The 18,701-nt window shown below is 38.7% G+C and overlaps 2 protein-coding genes across 2 annotated transcripts in view; one reads left to right on the top strand and one right to left on the bottom strand.

Annotated features, from left to right (window-relative positions):
* DHX57 (DExH-box helicase 57) overlaps window positions 1-7,133 on the bottom strand; it is a 48,189-nt gene extending 41,056 nt beyond the window's left edge. The window contains exons 1-3 of the mRNA XM_081101260.1: window positions 7,088-7,133; window positions 5,046-5,251; window positions 700-858 (exon numbers count right to left, since the gene is read on the bottom strand). Coding sequence (XP_080957386.1) covers window positions 700-858; window positions 5,046-5,245 — 359 coding nt within the window. The 5' untranslated portion in view covers window positions 5,246-5,251; window positions 7,088-7,133. The remainder of the gene's footprint in view (window positions 1-699; window positions 859-5,045; window positions 5,252-7,087) is intronic.
* A 2,591-nt stretch (window positions 7,134-9,724) lies between these two features.
* On the top strand, window positions 9,725-13,495 carry MORN2 (MORN repeat containing 2). Its single transcript, XM_081100871.1, has 4 exons — window positions 9,725-9,769; window positions 10,427-10,533; window positions 11,562-11,698; window positions 13,264-13,495. Exons 3-4 carry the CDS (start codon window positions 11,562-11,564, stop codon window positions 13,364-13,366), a joined length of 240 nt encoding a protein of 79 aa, XP_080956997.1. The 5' UTR covers window positions 9,725-9,769; window positions 10,427-10,533; the 3' UTR covers window positions 13,367-13,495.
* Window positions 13,496-18,701: the final 5,206 nt, after the last annotated feature.

Here is an 18,701-nt window from a genome sequence, read left to right as displayed (position 1 = left end):
CCAAAGGTTATACAGGTAAGAGCAACTAGAGACTTTAACCACGTCAGTAACCCCAGAGCCTGTATTCTTTACTGTATGTCTTGGCTATCCTCTCTTTTTTCTTATCATTCATAAAAACCACCTCTAATTTTTTGCTTTGCTGCATAACCACTTACCCTAAATCTAAGACAGATATGAGATTTGTAGATAGGATGGAAATTGAGCTGCTCATGACTGACCATTCATTAATTCTGACAAGTGGAAAAAATTAACTACTGCAATAAAAAAGCAAAATAGTCAAAGAGTAGAAGTTGTTTCTCTTAAGCAGATGGACATGAGTAGTATAAATCTTAAGACTTTATTGGATCAACTCATTATTTGTTCCTAGAACAATACTTCTACTTGTTCACGACAAGGTCTTATTTGGAAGGTTGTCAATAAAGCAATTATTGAATTCATATTAGCATTGTCCTGGGGGGGGCGAAAAAAAAGAAAAGGCAATCTGTACTAGTGCTCACAGATACTGCAAAAACAGATTCACTCTAAAACTGTTGCTGAATACTTTTATTCTTGCATTTCTCTTAGTTCACTTTCAACTAGTTAGTCACAACAGGATCAGTATTGATACAGTATTCTAAGGACACACAGGATCTTCACTGTATGTGAAAATGCCAATGCATCTTCCTTACTATCGTAATTTATTCAAATAAAATAATTTACTCAGATCCAGCATCCGCATCTTGTTCTTGCAGGTCTCGGAGAAGAGCTTTCACTTTCTCTTGATTCTCAGAAGTCATATGGAGAGTCTGTAAGGGCACTTTGGCTTTGGGCTTCCACTTGGGGCGTGTGTCTCCTTTTCTGACGCTACTGTTGCTAGGTCTGCAAAGGACACAATAACAAAATTACACATTTACCTGAAATCAGAATTTTCACACTCCCCTGAGAGTCCCAAATATATATAACATGAACTAGATTGTCAAGTATCTTACAAAAGATGACAAGGAATAGGAAGAGGTCCTCTGTTTCCTACAATCCCTACTAGACTTCATTATGTTGGAACTGCTGGAAAAAACACTGATCAGATTCTTAATCATTAAAACTGGTTCACTAACTCAAGTACACTCTGGAAAAAGCAATGCTATCATGACTCCCTCTGCACTGGAGAACTTTTGAAAGAAATATGCTACACAAAGTGTTTATTGTATTCTATGTTAGGTAGCCAATCTGAAAGCAATCAAGAGTTCCATTTAGTTGTCAATACTCATGAGTTAATACTTGGCCTACTTTTTTTTCTCTTCATATTTTTTATTGATTTTTTACAGAGAGGAAGGGAGAGGGATAGAGTGTTAGAAACATCGATGAGAGAGAAACATCGATCAGGTGCCTCCTGCACACTCCCCGCTGGGGATGTGCCCGCAACCCAGGTACATGCCCTTGACCGGAATCGAACCTGGGACCCTTGAGTCCACAGGCCGATGCTCTATCCACTGAGCCAAACCGGTTTGGGCTACTTGGCCTACTTTTGAAATATTTACCTAAATTATCATTATTTCCTGATTATAAAAAATACATGTTCACTGTAGAAAAGTAAAGAACAAAAAAGAAAACAGAGGTTACCCTAATTAACATTATCTTTTTCATATACATCTTTTAAAAATTGTACAGCATATATAATTTTTTATAATTTGCTTTATTTCCTTATTAAATTTAAGCTGACATTTCCCTAAAATTAAATATTCTCCTACAAGAAACACCAGTCAGAAAGAATATATGCACCCCCATGTTCATAGCAGCACAATTTACAATAGCTAAGATTTGGAAACAGCCTAAGTGCCCATTAACAGATGAGTGGATTAAAAAACTGGTACATTTACACAATGGAATACTATGCTGCGGTAAAAAAGAAGGAATCCTTACCATTTGCAATAGCATGAATGGATATGAAGAGCATTATGCTAAGCGAAATAAGCCAGTCAGAGAAAGATAAATATCGTATGATCTCACTCATTTATGGAATATAATGAACAACATAAACTGATGAACAAAAATAGAACCAGAGACATAGAGACATCGAACAGACTGGAAGAACCAATCTATGAGGGAAGGCGGGGGTGGGAGGTGAGGGAATAAGAGGTCAACCAAAGGACTTGTATGCATGCATATGAGCATAAACAATGAACACAGACAGTAGGGGGGTGAGGCATGTGCTGGGGGGTGGGAGCCCCTGGGGAGAGGTCAATGGGGGAAAAAGGAGACTCGTGTAAAACTTTAAACAATAAAAAATTTAAATTAAAATAATTCTCCTACAACAGGGGTGGGCAAACTTTTTGACTCGAGGGCCACAATGGGTTCTTAAACTGGACCAGAGGGCCGGAACAAAAGCATGGATGGAGTGTTTGTGTGAACTAATATAAATTCAAAGTAAACATCATTACATAAAAGGGTATGGTCTTTTTTTTCAATAGTTTTATTCATTTCAAACGGGCCGAATCAGGCCCGCGGGCCGTAGTTTGCCCACGGCTGTCCTACAACATAATTTTAAGTGATTACTTATATAGATGTACTAGAATGTATTTCACCAACCTTCATTGTTGGAATTTAGATTTTTTAAAGGACTCTTTTTAATATTTAAATCATAAGTTCTAAGGTTTAACTTTATTCACTAAATTTCTTTTCTTTTTTTAGAGGGGTGGGCATGTTTCATTATACATTTTCACAAATCTAGGGAAGTGGAAGAAATGTTCTCGGTATTTAAATGCAACATATTACGGAGACTTTGAAAGGAACCACAGGGGAAGCAAAGGAGAAAGTAGAGTTGAATGTGGTTTTTAACTACTAAGTTGCAACCTCAGAAACGAAATGCTACCTCAAATCCATAATTTCCACTAACATTTTGTTTTGAAAAATTTTAAACCTACAAAGATACTAGTAAACACCTTTTATCTAGCTTCACCGGTTCCTAACACTGTCCATATAGATATGCACACAGCTCTACTTGGAGAGTACCTCCCAGCCCGTCTTCCAGGTTCTAATCCACGCCCCCTGTAGTCTATTCTCCAGACTGAGTCAGGGCTACTGGGTGTGACTGCACAGACTGTACACTGTGCAAAGACTCCTGGCAGGGGTGGGAGATGGGTGAGGGAGGAGGGAAAAGCAAGAGTTAAAATCCAATCCATGCTGTACTCACCAAATCATGCACCCTGAGGCTACAATGGCCCAAAGAAAGGGCACCATTTTCTAATTCACATAAAGGCATATACTGAATAGTAGCAACTCTGATCAGAGTGATTAATGTCACACACCCTTGCCTTAAACCCTGCAATGACTTCCCATCTTACTCAAAGCAAAAGCCAGAGTCCTCATAATGGCCCATAAAGTCCTACAAAGTGGAGCCTTTCAGACCTAACTGCCTATCACTCTCCTTTTTACCCATTCACTGTAGCCACTGGTTTCCCTGCCATTTCTTAAAGCTTCCACGCATACTCCTGGCTTAGGGACTTGGCAATTGTTGTTCCCTCTGCCTTGAATGCTCTTCCCTCAGCTAGTATCACAGCTCACGCCTTCATTTCCTTCTTGTCCCTGCTCAAATGACACATTATTAGAGAAGCTTTCTCTGATCACTGTACATAAAACAGCAACTACTGAAAATACCAGCAATCTATTTTGGTATTTTCTGTCACTTCTATCCTTCATTTTTCTCCATAGCATATACCACCTGAAACAGTACATATTTGTTTATGGTTTTTATACCTCAAATCTCCTTCTATAAGACAAGGATAATATTTTAATATTTTACTCATTGCTGTAATTCTAGTCCCTGAATAGTACCTGGTACATAGTAGGCACTGTTAACATTTGCTGCCTGAATGGACATCTAAGACTGCAAGAACCTGTGATATCTGTTTTCAAAAAGAATGCACTGAACTCAGAAATTGGGCTCTTAAGTCAAAAGTGACGGTGAAAACATAGTTTAAATTACTTTGGAAAAGTCCTTAAAATGGTGTCAAGTTTGAGACTGCTACATTATTTCTCAATATGTCCAAAATGACAATTTGAATACCAGATGAAGTATTTGGTTGTATTAGGCACTATGTGTGAAAAACCTATTTTTAAACCCTAACACCATATACTCAGTACATCAGAGGCTTAAACTCCAACAAGTACTTGAAAACTGAGACTGACTGAGGGAATAGCAGATTCTTCTCCATTTCTTGCTCACTATGGGACTCAGATTCATTTAGTGGCTAGTTTAAACCACTTAAATGCTGTTTTCCTTTTTTTCCTGAATGCATGTAGCTGAATTCATTTAAGTTAAAAGCATGTATGATACAGTTAAACTCTAGCACTCATCTGTATTCCTTCTAATGATATTTAGTTGAGAGTTATTCTCCGAAGAGTGTGTGTGTGTGTGTGTGTATGTAGCTTTAAAGAAATCTCTCCATCTCTAAGAATTCCCATAGAAAGCTCATAGTGCAGTTTGAGAAACAATTACAATTTTACATACATATTGTACAGTATGCAGTAATACATCTTTACTTTCATTAAATATTCATTAGAGTTATCAGAATTTATTCATTACTTAAAAGTTGACTATGAGAGAAGCCCGGATATCGTAAGTTATCAGGTGAAGCACCGGTGAAGATTTGGTCAATCTGGTTGGGAAACAGATCATTCATCAATGAGAAAGACAGAGTCCAACCAGGTCACATACTGGAACCTTCAAACTATACAGCCTAAGAAATACTTAAAATAATTTTCATTACTTTTCCCATTTCCAATATTCTCATAACATTGGTTACAATAATGATGTTACACTCAATTCACAGCATCATGTGGAAGTTCAAGTTCATTTCCCATTTTGAACTTCCAAAAAGAAAAAGCTGTTATTTGCCATCATACATTCAGACTATATTATAAAGAGGGGGACTGCAAAGTTTTAAAATAAGAGGAACAATTAACTTGAGCGGAATCACTTGGCTTTTCTTCCTCCTTCTCTGAGCAACTATTGTCCCATACATTAGGAATTGACACCGTTTCCATCTTTGGACATTCAGAGAGCATAATACCTGGCTGAGGACCTTGATTCACTGAAGATACAAAAGTCATCGCCATCATCCCAAGTTCTACTTGAGGCCTTTCTATTGCCACCACTGCCGCCACCACCATGAGATTTATTAGCATTACTCCTGCCTCCTCTTCCTCCTCTAGAAGACCCTTTCCCACTTCCTTTGCCTGGCTTGCCTTTTCTTCTTACTGAAGAACTCATTTTCACCTGCAAGAGAAAAAAGGAACACAGACCTCATGACACCAGACAAGTATAATAATTCTTTGTTTTCAAACTTATGGATATAGCCTATTTTTTAAAGCAGATCTGGAAACACTGCTTTTATTTTTGTTATTTATTTATTTTTGCGTTGTTAATCCTCACCTGAGGATATTTTTCCATTGAGGAAAAACCTGGATAGGACTGACTTATGTGTTAAAACAATTACTTTAGTGCGATGTGAAGAATAAAAGGACTGGATGGTGGTAGTGAGGAGGAGAAACCAGGAGGCCAGTTAGGAAATTACTGCAGTCATTCGGTGGGCGAAAGCAGGGGAGCAGGAGCAAAAGACCCCCACAAGCCCAGAGTCACGGGAGTCCCAAGAGAAGCAAGAAATAGAACTCCTCTGTTTAGGGAACTAGGCATTCCAAACCCTAGAGCAGGGGTCCTCAAACTACGGCCCGCGGGCCACATGCAAATACAAATATTGTATTTGTTCCCGTTTTGTTTTTTTACTTCAAAGTAAGATATGTGCAGTGTGCATAGGAATTTGTTCATAGTTTTTTTTTAAACTATAGTCCGGCCCTCCAATGGTCTGAGGGACAGTGAACTGGCCCCGTTTAAAAAGTTTGAGGACCCCTGCCCTAGAGCCCATGCATTGCCACACCCATTCTGGACAACCATTTCTGTCCCCAGGCATTACTGACAGCCAGCACCTTCCCTAACCCCCTCCAACCTTACGGGGCCTACATCTATCTTCCTTTGCTGGAGCCCTGGGGAGTGTAAAGTTGCAGCTTCCTGGTGAAGCTGCCCAAATGACGAGCCTGTAATATCTGGCCTTCCCGTGCTCCTTTCTATCATTAATAACCAGCTAGTTACAATGGTATCAAGGGAACATACAACAACCGACCAATGAATGCATACATAAGTGGAACAAATCAGTTTCTCTCTCTCTCAAATAAATCAATAAAACATAAATAAATACATAAATAAAGAAGAGTGGCTAGCCACCCAGACCAAGCCATCGCAAGCTTGCCTAAAGAGTGATCCACAACTTGTCTCACAGCAGCCCCGAAAGTATGACCTTTACAACTTGATCTGAGATCTGCGCTCAAATTCTACATTCAGACTTGCGGGCTGTACCCAATATGACTCTCTCCAGCCGTTTTCCAGGGAACAGGAATCATGCTGCATAATCCATACAGACAGATTCCATCCACTGTTCTATCCCAGGCTGCAGAGGCCGATTTCAGCTATCTTTTTTCACCGTGGACACAGGGGCCTAAGTTTGGTTCCAAGAGTATCCTTTGTTTCACGTCCAAGTTTGGTTCCCGGGCACAGAACCACTAAGCTGGGCACTCAACACCTCTCCCCTTCCAGGAAAATCTCCGACGGACCCCTCACAGCCAGCTCCATGCAGACACCCACACCTGGGACCTCTCCCCGAGCATGCAACGCCCCCCAAACAGCCATTTGGTTCGAGATGGAGACGACAGGAAATGAAACCTGGCCCCTCCAATCCATCCCTTTGACCCTCGGAGCCCGAACGCAGCGCTCCCGCAGGCGGGGCCGGCTCAGCTGCCGACCCCCGCCTGGCCCGGCCCCAGGGCCTGGGGTCCTGCCAAACAGCGGGATCCTCGGCACCGACCGCTTCGGGAGAGGAAGGCGGGAGAAGGTCTGCACACTGACAACCAGGACGACGCGCAGACCGCGCACACGGACACACCCCTTGGCCGCGGAGGGGGCGCCGCCGCCGGCTCGCAGCGCCGCTACCCGGGCGGCGGTCGGGAGAGAGCGCTCGGGCCGAGGAGTCCCGCCGGGTCCCGCCACCCTCGCAGGTCTCACCTGGAGCTGCTCCGCCGCGGCCCAGTCTCGGCGGCACAGCCCTGGCGTCTTCTGATTGGCTCAGACTTGGCCCCTCGCACTTTCGCTTCCGGGTGAGAGGTGCTTGGTCGCCCCGGCAACCGAGTCGCCCTCTGCGCTAGGTTCCCCTCTGCGCCACGGAGCTGGCGACTCAGCGGGAATCGCTGAGTCCAGAAAATGTCTCCAGCACCTCTCTGCCAAGTGAGTGGCCCCCCGTCCCGACGCCCCGAGCGGGGAAGGGCGCCTTAAATTAGAACTCGCCTTGGTCCAGAGCTCAGCCCTTGGTAACCCCGCTACCGGTGTGACACCTTTCCTGAGCGTCCACCCTGGGGCGGGGGCGGGGGCGGGGCGCGGAGGGCACCTGGCCTGAGAGCCAGGGGACAGGGGTTCCAGCTCTGATTCGGCGGTGGGCTTGCTGTGGTGCCGACCTCTTTGGGTTTCAGTTTCCTCTGCGCTGCCGGATGACCTCCGCCTCTTAGGTCCTTCTCTTAGCTCTAACATTCCAAGGTTTCGAATGTGGAACCATTTAAGAGCAATTGAAAACAGGTCGGTTTTTCGTATGATCAAGTTAAATGCTTTGTATTTAACCATTGCTTTCCAAGTGCCATTCATTCACTGCAGTTACTGCTATAAGTGCTAATAACTGAGCTGGGCACGAGGGCGAGAACAGAAATGTGACTAATCCGTGATCCCTGACCTAAACGACCTGCTGCAGTGATGGGGATTCTGGCACAAAAGCGTTGCTTTAATAGGGCCCTGCGTGCTATGGGCGGGCTAGGCCCAGAGTGTTGTGGGGGCTCCTAGAGGAATGGGGGGGCGGTGAGGGGAGGTAAGAAAGGTTTTGTCGTTTTTCTTTGTTCCTCTTTCTGGGGAAAATTTTCAACCTTGTATTCCAGTTCACTAATTTACTTTTCAATTGCATCTTTGCTCTTCAGCCCTTCAAAGGAGTTTTATTTCATTAATTATTTATTTTCTGGACTGCTAATTTGTTGTTTTTCATAACCACCAGCTCGTGTCTCAAGGATGTTACAGTATTTTAAACTCTTCTACCTGTTGTGTTATTAACTCTGCTTCTTCAGAGGGTATGAGCCTCTAGCTTTTCTCAACTGGCACCTAAATTAATTTTTAAATTAAAAATATCAGTTCTCTTGCCTCACCCATAGAGACTCTGAGTCAGTGACATAGGGTAGAGCCTAGGCACTTGCATGGTCCCTACTTTGGGTAACATCCTCGTAGGCTCTATTGTCCTAGAAGTTTATTTATTTTAACATATGCTTTCTTAAGTTTTTAATGTTTTTAGAGCACTAAATGTCCCAGTGCTCTGAGGCATAGGTTCACCCCAGCCCTTGGTTTCTTCCTTCCTTTTTTACCTGGTCTCCATTCCAATCTTATTCTTTTTGCTCACCCCCACACTCACCCCTCCTCGTTTACTATCTTTATTTTCTTTTTCCTCCTTCTGCCAAGTCAGAGATTCCTTACTTTACCTTACCTCTGAGACAATCAATAGGTCATATAGGCTAACCACGAAAAATAAAAACGTATGTCCCTATAAAAACTTACATGACTCTCCATAGAAGCATTATTGATAGCTGCCCAAACTGGAAACAGCCCAGCTGTCCATTAACTGATGAATGATAAACAGAATCTGTTCTTTCTGTACATGAACTATTATTCAGCAATAAAAAGAGATGAAGTCCTAATGCATGCTGTATCATGGTTGAACCTTGAAAACATTATGCTAAGGACTACATATTGTATGATTTCATATATATATATATATATATATATATATATATATATATATATATGAAATGTCCACAATACAAAAATCCATACAGAAAGTAGATTATTGGTTGCCAGGGGTTGGGGGTGGGGGTGGGGTTGCATGGGAGTGGGGAATTAAGGGAATGGAAAATGGGCAAATGATTCTTTTTGGGGTGATTAAAATATTCTAAAGTTAGGTTGTAATAGCTACACAACTCTGAATATTCTAACTATTGAATTGTGTAAAAGGGTATATTTTGTGTTTTTTTTATTTTTTTTTGTTATTAGTTAAGGTATTACAAATGTGTCCTCATCCCCCCCATTAACCCCCAAACTCCCCCCCCCCCCCCCCCGCCCCGCACACTCATGCTCCCATCCCCCTGTTGTCCATGTCCATTGGTTTGGCTTATATACATGTATACAAGTCCTTCGGTTGATCTCTTCCCCTTACCCCCGCCCTCCCCTACTTTCCTTCTGGGGATTGATAGCCTGATCACTGTTCTCAGTCTTTGGGTCTGTCCCTTTTCATCAGTCTATGTTGTTCTCTATAATCCACAAATGAGTGAGATCATGTGGTATTTATCTTTCTCTGACTGGCTTATTTTGTGTTTTGTAAATTATATTTTAATAAAGCTGTTATAACGAACAAATAAGTAAAAATAGATCATCTAGACAAAATTATTTCCCCAGGACCCTACACTGGATAATGGAATGTCAAGTAATCATGACATGCTTGTGATCATATGAAGTGAATCTATTTGGTTAGCTCTTAAAGTGCATTTGTTGTAGGTATTATGACATAAAAAAATATTTAAGTTTATGTGACTTTTCCTAAATCTTTTAAAACAGCTGAAGAAGTATATAAGATAAACTTTATATTTCCAAATGGAGACAAGTATGGTAAGCATACATTTCTATTACTTTTTCTATACAGACTTAAATGAAATAGCTTAAGAGTGAAAAAATGAGACTCACATTTTATAAAACTACTATTGGAATGTTAATTTAATAAAGTAACGTAGATGAAAAGATTTTAAATCTGAATTCTAATGTTAAGTCTAGGCAGTATGCCTTGGTAACCTATGGGATCTGTCTGTCTTCCTGGTCATTGGGTCTTAATGACTATAAGTCCTTGTAAGCTCCTTATCTCTGGTCTCATTTGTTTCAGTGCTAGGGAGCCAAAGAGACCCATACGTACAGTTGTGATTAGGCCTAAATATAAATACTTAAAAAAAATTATTGTTTATCTGTTTGTTTTTGAACTTTTTTTTTTTAATCCACACCAGAAGGTATTTTCCACTGGTTTTTAGAGAGAGTAGAAGAGAGGGGGAAAGACAGAAATATCAGTGTGAGAGAAACATTGATTGGTTGCCTCCTGCACTTTCTCTGGAGCCTGCAACCGAGGTACATGCCCTTGACTGGAATTGAACCCAGAACCCTTCAGTCCACAGGCTGATGCTCTATCCACTGAGCCAAATTGGCTGGGGCTATAAATACTTTATTACCTAGTCAAACAGGGTTCCAATTTAAAATATTCAGTATTTCTCTCTTGTTTAGATGGTGATTGTACAAGAACACCTTTTGGAATTGTCGAGAGAAATGGAATAGGTGTTCATACCACTCCTAATGGGATTATCTACACAGGAAACTGGAAAGATGACAAGGTATTGTTGGTTTGAATACTGACAGTGGATAAGTAAACCTAGTAAGTGACTCCAGGTATTTCTCCATTAATCAAAAACACGAGTAGACTATACAACAAAAAACCAAATAGTTATCTATATATATAAAAGGCTAATATGCTAAGTGTCCGACCGTTTGACCATTTGACCAGTAGCTATGATGTGCACTGACCACCAAGGGGCAGACGCTCAATGCACTGGCATGGAAACATGGAACAGACTGATGAATCTCAGAGGGAAGGGGGTAGGGAGGAGGGTGAGAAGAGATTAACCAAAGATCTTATATGCATACTAGAGGCCCGGTATACAGATTCGTGCACCGGTGGGGTCCATTGGCCTGGCCTGTGCCCTCTTGCAATCTGGGACCACTCAGGGGATGTTGGACTGCGAGTTTTGGCCCAATCCCCAACAGGCCAGGCCGAGGGCCCCCACCGGTGCATGAATTCATGTACCAGGCTTCTAGTATTTAATATATATGAATATATGAGTAATATTAAACTTATGCAGAGAGCTAGTTATCATCTTTCTCATCTTCTATTCATTGAGTAAAACTAAACTCATTACAAAATTTTCTCATTTAATCCTCAAAGCAATCATTAGCACTCCTACTTTATAAATGAGGCAAATCAAGTTCAGATTTCTTATACCTAATAAGTGATGAAACAAGAATGTGTACCCAAGTCTGCTTGAATATAATTTTTGTTCTTCACAACTTTTGTACTGTTTCCTAGGTAACTAAACCAGTTGCCCTTTAAGATTTTCGATAACTCAAGGTATTTCAAGGACCCCTATTGTCATCATCATGGTGTTCCAACCATGATGTTCAAATGCCCCAGATCAGGAACATTTGACTTGGTGGTGAGGTGGGGGGAGGAGAGGCCTCACAGAAATAAAGGGTAATATAATGATAGATTAAATAGTAAGTGGATGATAGATATATGTGTACATCTTCAAAGTATTCTAGGGAAACTGAAGGTTAGCTACTGAGTTATTTCCTTTGTTACAAACAGATGAACGGTTTTGGAAGACTTGAACATTTTTCAGGAGCAGTCTATGAAGGATACTTTAAGGACAATATGTTTCATGGACTGGGGACTTATATATTCCCATCTGGGGCAAAGTACACTGGAAATTTCAATGAAAATAGGTAAGCTTAAAATGACACTATAGTTCTAAAAGATTCTTTTCAGGCATGTTTGCTTAAGTATTTTATTTAGTTAATGTTAAATATTCTTTTGTAATATATTTTGTTAGAATATATTTATAACATTTAGTAAGAAATGCCAGGTTATTTTTTTAGGAGAAAAAAATCTTATGAGATGCTAAGACCATCATGAGCCTTCAAAAGAAAATCATTCAGCCCAGCCAGTGTGGCTTAGTGGTTGAGCACTGACCTATGAACCAGAGGTTCAATTCCCAGTCATGGCACATGCCCTGGTTGTGGGCTTGAGCCGTCGATCAATGTTTCTTTCTCATTAGTGTTTCTCATATCCCTCTCCCTTCTTCTCTCTAAAATCAATGAAAACATATTAAAAAAATAAATAAAGTGAGAAAAACCTAACCATGGGATAAAGGTCTGTTTGTGTAAGTGAAGTGCATTTTTATCACTCCAAAGAGTCCAAGGAAACACCAGCACAGAACACAGCACTCCAAACATAGTTGACAGTCAGTAAATGTTTGTTGAATAAATAAATGACCTAATATAAACTTTTCATTTTTTAACTGATTGTTTGGGTTTTTATGTAAACTTAGCATATCCTAGAACAGTGATGGCGAACCTATGACACGCCTATGACAACATTTTTTTGGTTGATTTTTCTTTGTTAAATGGCATTTAAATGTATAAAATAAATATCAAAAATATAAATCTTTGTTTTACTATGGTTGCAAATATCAAAAAATTTCTATATGTGACACGGCGCCAGAGTTAAGTTAGGGTTTTTCAAAATGCTGACACACCGAGCTCAAAAGGTTCACCATCACTGTCCTAGAACCTTGTACACCAAAATTTGTATAATGACTATTTATTCGAAATAATAATATTAACACTTTGTGGTCCAATTTTATTTTTGGAATTCAAACAGTCTGGTCTGAATTAATTGACGGGATTGAATGTTGAACTGGTTTGCGGTGTCGGCCTCAGCCTTGACATTGGACCTGCTACTAGCACCTGGTCTGTTAAGTCAGCCTCGATGTTGGACCTGCTGCTAGATCTGGTCTGTCGAGTCAGCCTCGATGTTGGACCTGCTACTAGCATCTGGTCTGTCGAGTCAGCCTCCACGTTGGACCGAAAAGGGTTAATAGGTGTTTTGTTGTTTTTTTTTTGTAGGATATGAAAACAGGATGCTGGGTTTTAAATCAAAGTCTCAAAATGGAAAGCTATAATTCTTCAGACATAGTATTATAATATGTTATAGTCTAGGTCAGTGGTTCTCAACCTTCTGGCCCTTTAAATACAGTTCCTCATGTTGTGACCAAACCATAAAATTATTTTCGTTGCTACTTCATAACTGTAATGTTGCTACTGTTATGAATTGTAATATAAATATCTGATATGCAGGATGGTCTTAGGCAACCCCTATGAAAGGGTCGTTCCACCGCCAAAAAGGGTCGCGACCCACAGGTTGAGAACCGCTGGTCTAGATAGTCTTAAATCTGGACTGTAAATTCTTAGTCTTGATTAATGAACAAACTTATTTTTTACTATTACAGGGTGGAAGGTGAAGGACAATATACTGATATCCAAGGACTAGAATGGTGTGGTACCTTTCATTTCACAGCCGCTCCAGGCCTGAGACTAAAGCTCCACATGTAGATTTTCTGCATTCAAGTTTAATGTAGTAATTGAAGATTTAGTTGTAAGGAAACCAAATCTGTCATATGAAATAACTTCATACACTACCTCTATATTATAATATTGCCAATAAAATCATCATTCACTTATGCCTTTTTTATTAACTTTACTTTCATTATCTGTTTTAATAGCCAGAGTTTTGTTCTTGATGTGTAAGTTATAGTAGCTTAATAATAAAAAAAGGGGGAAATGTGGGAAACTAATATAGGGTTAAGCCTCGGACTGACCTACTGGCAAAGTCACAAACAAGTCCTAGCTTAGAGGGCACAATCCTCTTAGCTTAATTAGGCTTGACCTTATAACACTCCCTAGATCTTATCTGGGAAGCTAAGGGGCTGAGGAAGTGCAGGAAGTATAACCATGATGTAAACAAGTGAAACTCACAAGAAAAGTGTAACTTTGGTAACCACTGCCTTGTTTACCCCTCACTATAAAAAGCTTGGTGAGGCCTGAGCACAGTGGAAGTCCTTCCTCTTGAGTTGGACTTGCCCGCCTGGTCCCCCAATATTCCCAAATTATTCTCGTGTCTTTTCTATTTCATTTGTTGTGCGGCTCCTCTTCCAGACCCGAACCCTGAACCACGCAGGACGTGGAGGGGAACACTTACGACAATTATCTTATAATTAGTTCAAATTATGTGATTCAGTTCAGAGTTTTCTCATTCTAATAAACACAGCAAAACTATCCAAATCTTGGCAAAGTCAATGTCCAATCCTGTGCCTGAATTTTGTCATCTTTAAAAAGTATGTCTGTATTAAAGGAAATTATCTAGAAAATGAAAAGACAATTCACAGAATGGTAGAAAATATTTGGAAATCACATATCTGGTAAAGGTTTGGTTTCCAGAATATTAAAGAACTCACTCATATAAATAGCTTATATAATAAAAACATAGTATGCAAATTGTCCCCTCGACTGGATTTCTTCCAGGAGTTCGACCACGGGGTGGGCCAGCCGGGGGAAGGGAGAGACTACCTGGCCGGCGGCCGGCAGCCACTAGGGATGCTACCAGTGCATGAATTTCATGCACTGGGCCTCTAGTATATAAATAAAGAGACAACCCAATTAAAAATTGGGCAAGGAATTTGAATAGACATTTCTTCAAAGAAAGAAAATATGTCTAATAAGCAAATGAAAAGATGCTTAACATCATTACTTTTTAGAGAAATATAAATTAAACCCACAATAAGACACAACTTCATAATCACTAGATTGGCTATATTTAAAAAGATAATAAAAGTTAGCAAGGATGTGGAGGAATTGGAAACCTCAAACATTGCTAGTGGGAATGTAAAATGGTGCAGCTGCTGTAGAAAACAATATCTCAACAAGTTAGACATGTAGTTACCATATGAACCAGCAGTTCCTAAGTATGTACCCAACAGAAATGATTTGTACAGGAATATCCATAGCAGCATTATTCATAACAGCCCAATACTGGAAACAACCCAAATGTCCACCAACTGATAAATGAATAAACAAAGATGGTAAATCCATACAGTGGAATATTATTCAGCCATAAAAAGGGATGAAGTACGGATACAAGCTACAACATGAATGAACCTTGAAAATACTGTACTATGTGAAAGAATCCAGTCACAGAAGGCCACATACTGTATGGCTGTTATGTGAAATGTCTAGATTAGTGGCTTCCAGGGGAGGGAGGAATTGGGAGGAATGGGTTTCTTTTTTGGGTGATAAAAATGCTCTAGAATTAGTGGTCATAGCTGTGCAACCTTATGAATACTAAACCACTGAATTGTTCACATTAAAAGGGAAAATTTTGCATATGATATATGAATTATAGCTCAATTTTCTAAAAAAATAGATCTGTGTCCTCGCATATTCTATGGCTAGAAAGCTTCTTCACCTTCTACATAAAATTGTTTTCAGTTACCAGAACAGTACATGACAGATACATATTAAAAGTTACAATAAAGACCTGAGTGTTTTTTGCCGAAACTATTATTCTGGAACTGACAAAAAATAGTGCATGCAATAGATAACTTCTGTATCATATTTCTTCAAAATCTTATTAAAAATATCTATTTCTCAATATATTATTGCCAAACATTTTTTTTAATTTTTTGGTTGAACTATAAATCTGTGTTGAATGTATTTTAAGCCCTAGCTGGGTAGATCAGTTGGTTAGAGTATCATCCCAATACACCAAGGTTGCAGGTTCCATCCCTGGCCAGAGCACACATAAGAATCAACCAATGAATTCATAAATAAGTGGAACAACAAATTGATGTATCTCTCTCTCAAATTTAAAAAATTTTAAAAGAAATATATTTTACAACATTGAAATAAAAATGGTATTTTTGTTAGTTTTTATAATAATAGCTTTATATTTAATTTCAAAAGACACTATTTATTAGTGCTCAAAGATACAGTTTAAAAATTAGACATTTTTGGATTTGTTGCTTAGCATTAACTAGTATTCTTTTAGAATTAAATATTGTACTGGAATTTATAACAAGATAAATACTGGATAGGTTAAGATAAGGCAAGAGGGTGTCTTTTGGGAGCAGGGCATACAATGCAAATTCAAAACTTCTGGAAAATAAAAAAAAATACCTGCTTTACCGCAAACTAAAATTTCCCAAATATTTTTCTTTGAATTATTTAAAATGGTAAGACACATATTTTGCTTTTAAAATCTTTAACTTTATTGATATATAAATAACTTTGTAATGCTCAAGTTTCCAATTTTCTAAGATACCAAAGTCATCCCTCTTAAAGTTTTCCTTCTTTAACTCCTTGAAGCTAAACACATTCAGTTATTTGATTAGTTGATGTTAGAATTTGACCTAGAGCTTATGTAATTAGAAGAGACACTAGTTTTAGCTCATTTAAAAGCCTAGCTAGCATATGACAGTCTCCTTTCCGGGAAGTCAAGCCTCTCCACTGCTTCTTTTTATAACCTTTAAGTTAATTCAGAATCCAGATAAGCCTTGATCCAAGGATGATATAACCACAGCAAGCACCATGGGGTAAGTGTGCTTTTATGTGCTTTGAGAGGCATTGAGATAGGAAACAGTATCATAAGAGAAGAAATTCCATCAATCCTTAGTAATTTTGATTCAAAATATGCTGACATTAAGAATAAAATTTAAAAATAAGTAACTTTTTATTCAGAAGTTATAATTTATAAAACATTTCCTTGCTTAGTTATAAAATTGTCATAATCTGCCTTTGTAGCTTATCAATGAATGATATGTTTGCGGACTGAAGAGTTTTACATATTTACATATTTAATGGAAGCTGAGTTAAATTTTGAGAGCAATCTTAAAGAATGACAGGGTTCTTTCATTGAAAAATAGTTATAATTTTAAAATTTTATATTTTATGTACTGATTATATTTTTGAAATGTAATTCTATGTCTATTGAATCTAATAAAAATCAGGATTAAAAAAAAGAATCACAGGGTTCTTGATTTACACAGAAAATAAATCCAACATTTCTTTGGGATTAAGAATAAAAAATGAAAACATTAGGAATGAAGGGAGGTTGGTTTGTGCCTTTTGTATCACAGAAAGGGATAAAGGAGTTCACTCCTCTACATAAAAATGTGTACTGATTAATTACACAGAGACATTAGTGAATCTTAATTCTAAACCCTTTGCAGGGTTTTGGGAGCATGATGAGAAGAATTGGGTTTCACTTGAAAGGTTTCTATTCTTAAGTGAGAAAAGTATTCCATAATAGTATAGGAATTATATGGGTTTTATATGCTAAAACAATCGTATTCTGAAAATATAGAAATTTATTTTTTATCACCATTTTGTCTTTGTTAATAGCTCCTTTGAATACAAGATTATATTACTGCAAATAACATAGCTATTTCATTGAAGGCGCTTCTGTAGGGTTTACCATAAATGAACAAATTTATACTAGAGAAATAACTTTTTGTCATGTTTATTCTAAAGTCTCCATGAATATAATTAACATCTACATCTTTGTCAATACCCTGGGTTCTGAAAATGCAAGTTGAACCAGTCTGAAACCTCAGAGGCTTTTGAAAGGAAGATGATCAAAATATTGTTAACTTTTAATATAAAGATTAACAGATAAGTGCCTTGTACAAATTTCATATACATTTGTTTCTCCCTCTTCCTCCCTTCTTTTTCTTTAATGGCAGTAGTTCCTAACCTTTTTGGGAGTCAAGTATAATTTTAAGAATCTTTGAATACCAGCCCACCTCCTCTGCAAATCACACAAAATTTTCCATACAAATTACACAAAATTTCCCATGCAATTTCAGCATATTTACAGATTGTCTGAATCCAATCTATGGACCCCAGTTAAGAACCTTTGATTTTGAGTTTTAAGACTGGAGTATGAGTTGCTAAATATTTATCGTAGTTTCTGTATTTTTATAAAATGTAAAAATGTTTAGGTTAATAATTTATCTCAGGGACAATGTTGAAGATGCTGATTCTCACACTGATCACCTCTCAGTACACACACACACACACACACACACACACACACTTTACATGAGAACGAAACACAATTACCAATATCCATAGTTTTGACGATCACATTACTGCTGCTTGTCCCCAATGATTTGATTAATCGTTTGTGCTTTCAAGAGTGCCAGGAATCACCTTGGGAGTCATGAAAGGAAAAAAAAAAACCCTCATTATTTTATTGTAAGCTGCTTTCAATGCTCCAAATAAGGTGAACTAAACCATAAATTGGTAGATATTACACAGGACACTCTTCTAATTGGTAGGTTCATGATTGTTTTGTTGTCTGCTCCTGCCCTTATTGAGAAAAGAGGTTAGTAAGTATTAACACCCACTTAAGTTTTCCTAAAATAATTAGAAAAATAAAAAGAAAGTAGCAGCTGATCAGATGTTCAAATTTGTGTATTTGAGGAAATCTCTAGAATAATCCCCAGAAAATGAGAAAATAGCTGTTTGGGATTTTTGGGGGGAGGTGCTTGGGGGTACTTATCTCAAAGCTATTTGAAAATACAGTGCCTTTATATGGGTCTATGCCAGCTCTTTTTATTTTTCTTCAGGCGATGCTGGCACGGTTTTAGTGAGCAACAAGAGGCAAACATTAGAAAATTCTTATGCACTCTAGAAAGCCTCCTCTGTCTCTTAAATTTTCACTGGATTTCATGGGTGTGTAGGTGTGTGGAGTGAGTAGGAATATGAATAAGGGTGGGTAAAGGGATAAATGGAGAAAAGCGGAAGAACCTTACTTGTAAGCTACCCAGATACCTGTATTTACCTTAACACTTGGGCAAAGGATGCACAATGGGAAAGAGGGATGGATGCA

This window comes from Myotis nattereri (genome assembly GCF_964212035.1).
Source record: "Myotis nattereri genome assembly, chromosome: 10".
NCBI lineage: Eukaryota > Metazoa > Chordata > Mammalia > Chiroptera > Vespertilionidae > Myotis > Myotis nattereri.
This window is presented reverse-complemented; position numbering and strand designations above follow the sequence as displayed.

What these genes read in the sequence shown, in the direction of transcription:
- MORN2 (XM_081100871.1), top strand. Translation starts at nt 11,562, where the DNA reads ATGAACGGTTTTGGAAGACTTGAACATTTTTCAGGAGCAGTCTATGAA. An exon ending in GGAAATTTCAATGAAAATAG is followed by an intron (nt 11,699 to 13,263) that starts GTAAGCTTAAAA and finishes TTACTATTACAG; the next exon opens with GGTGGAAGGTGAAGGACAAT.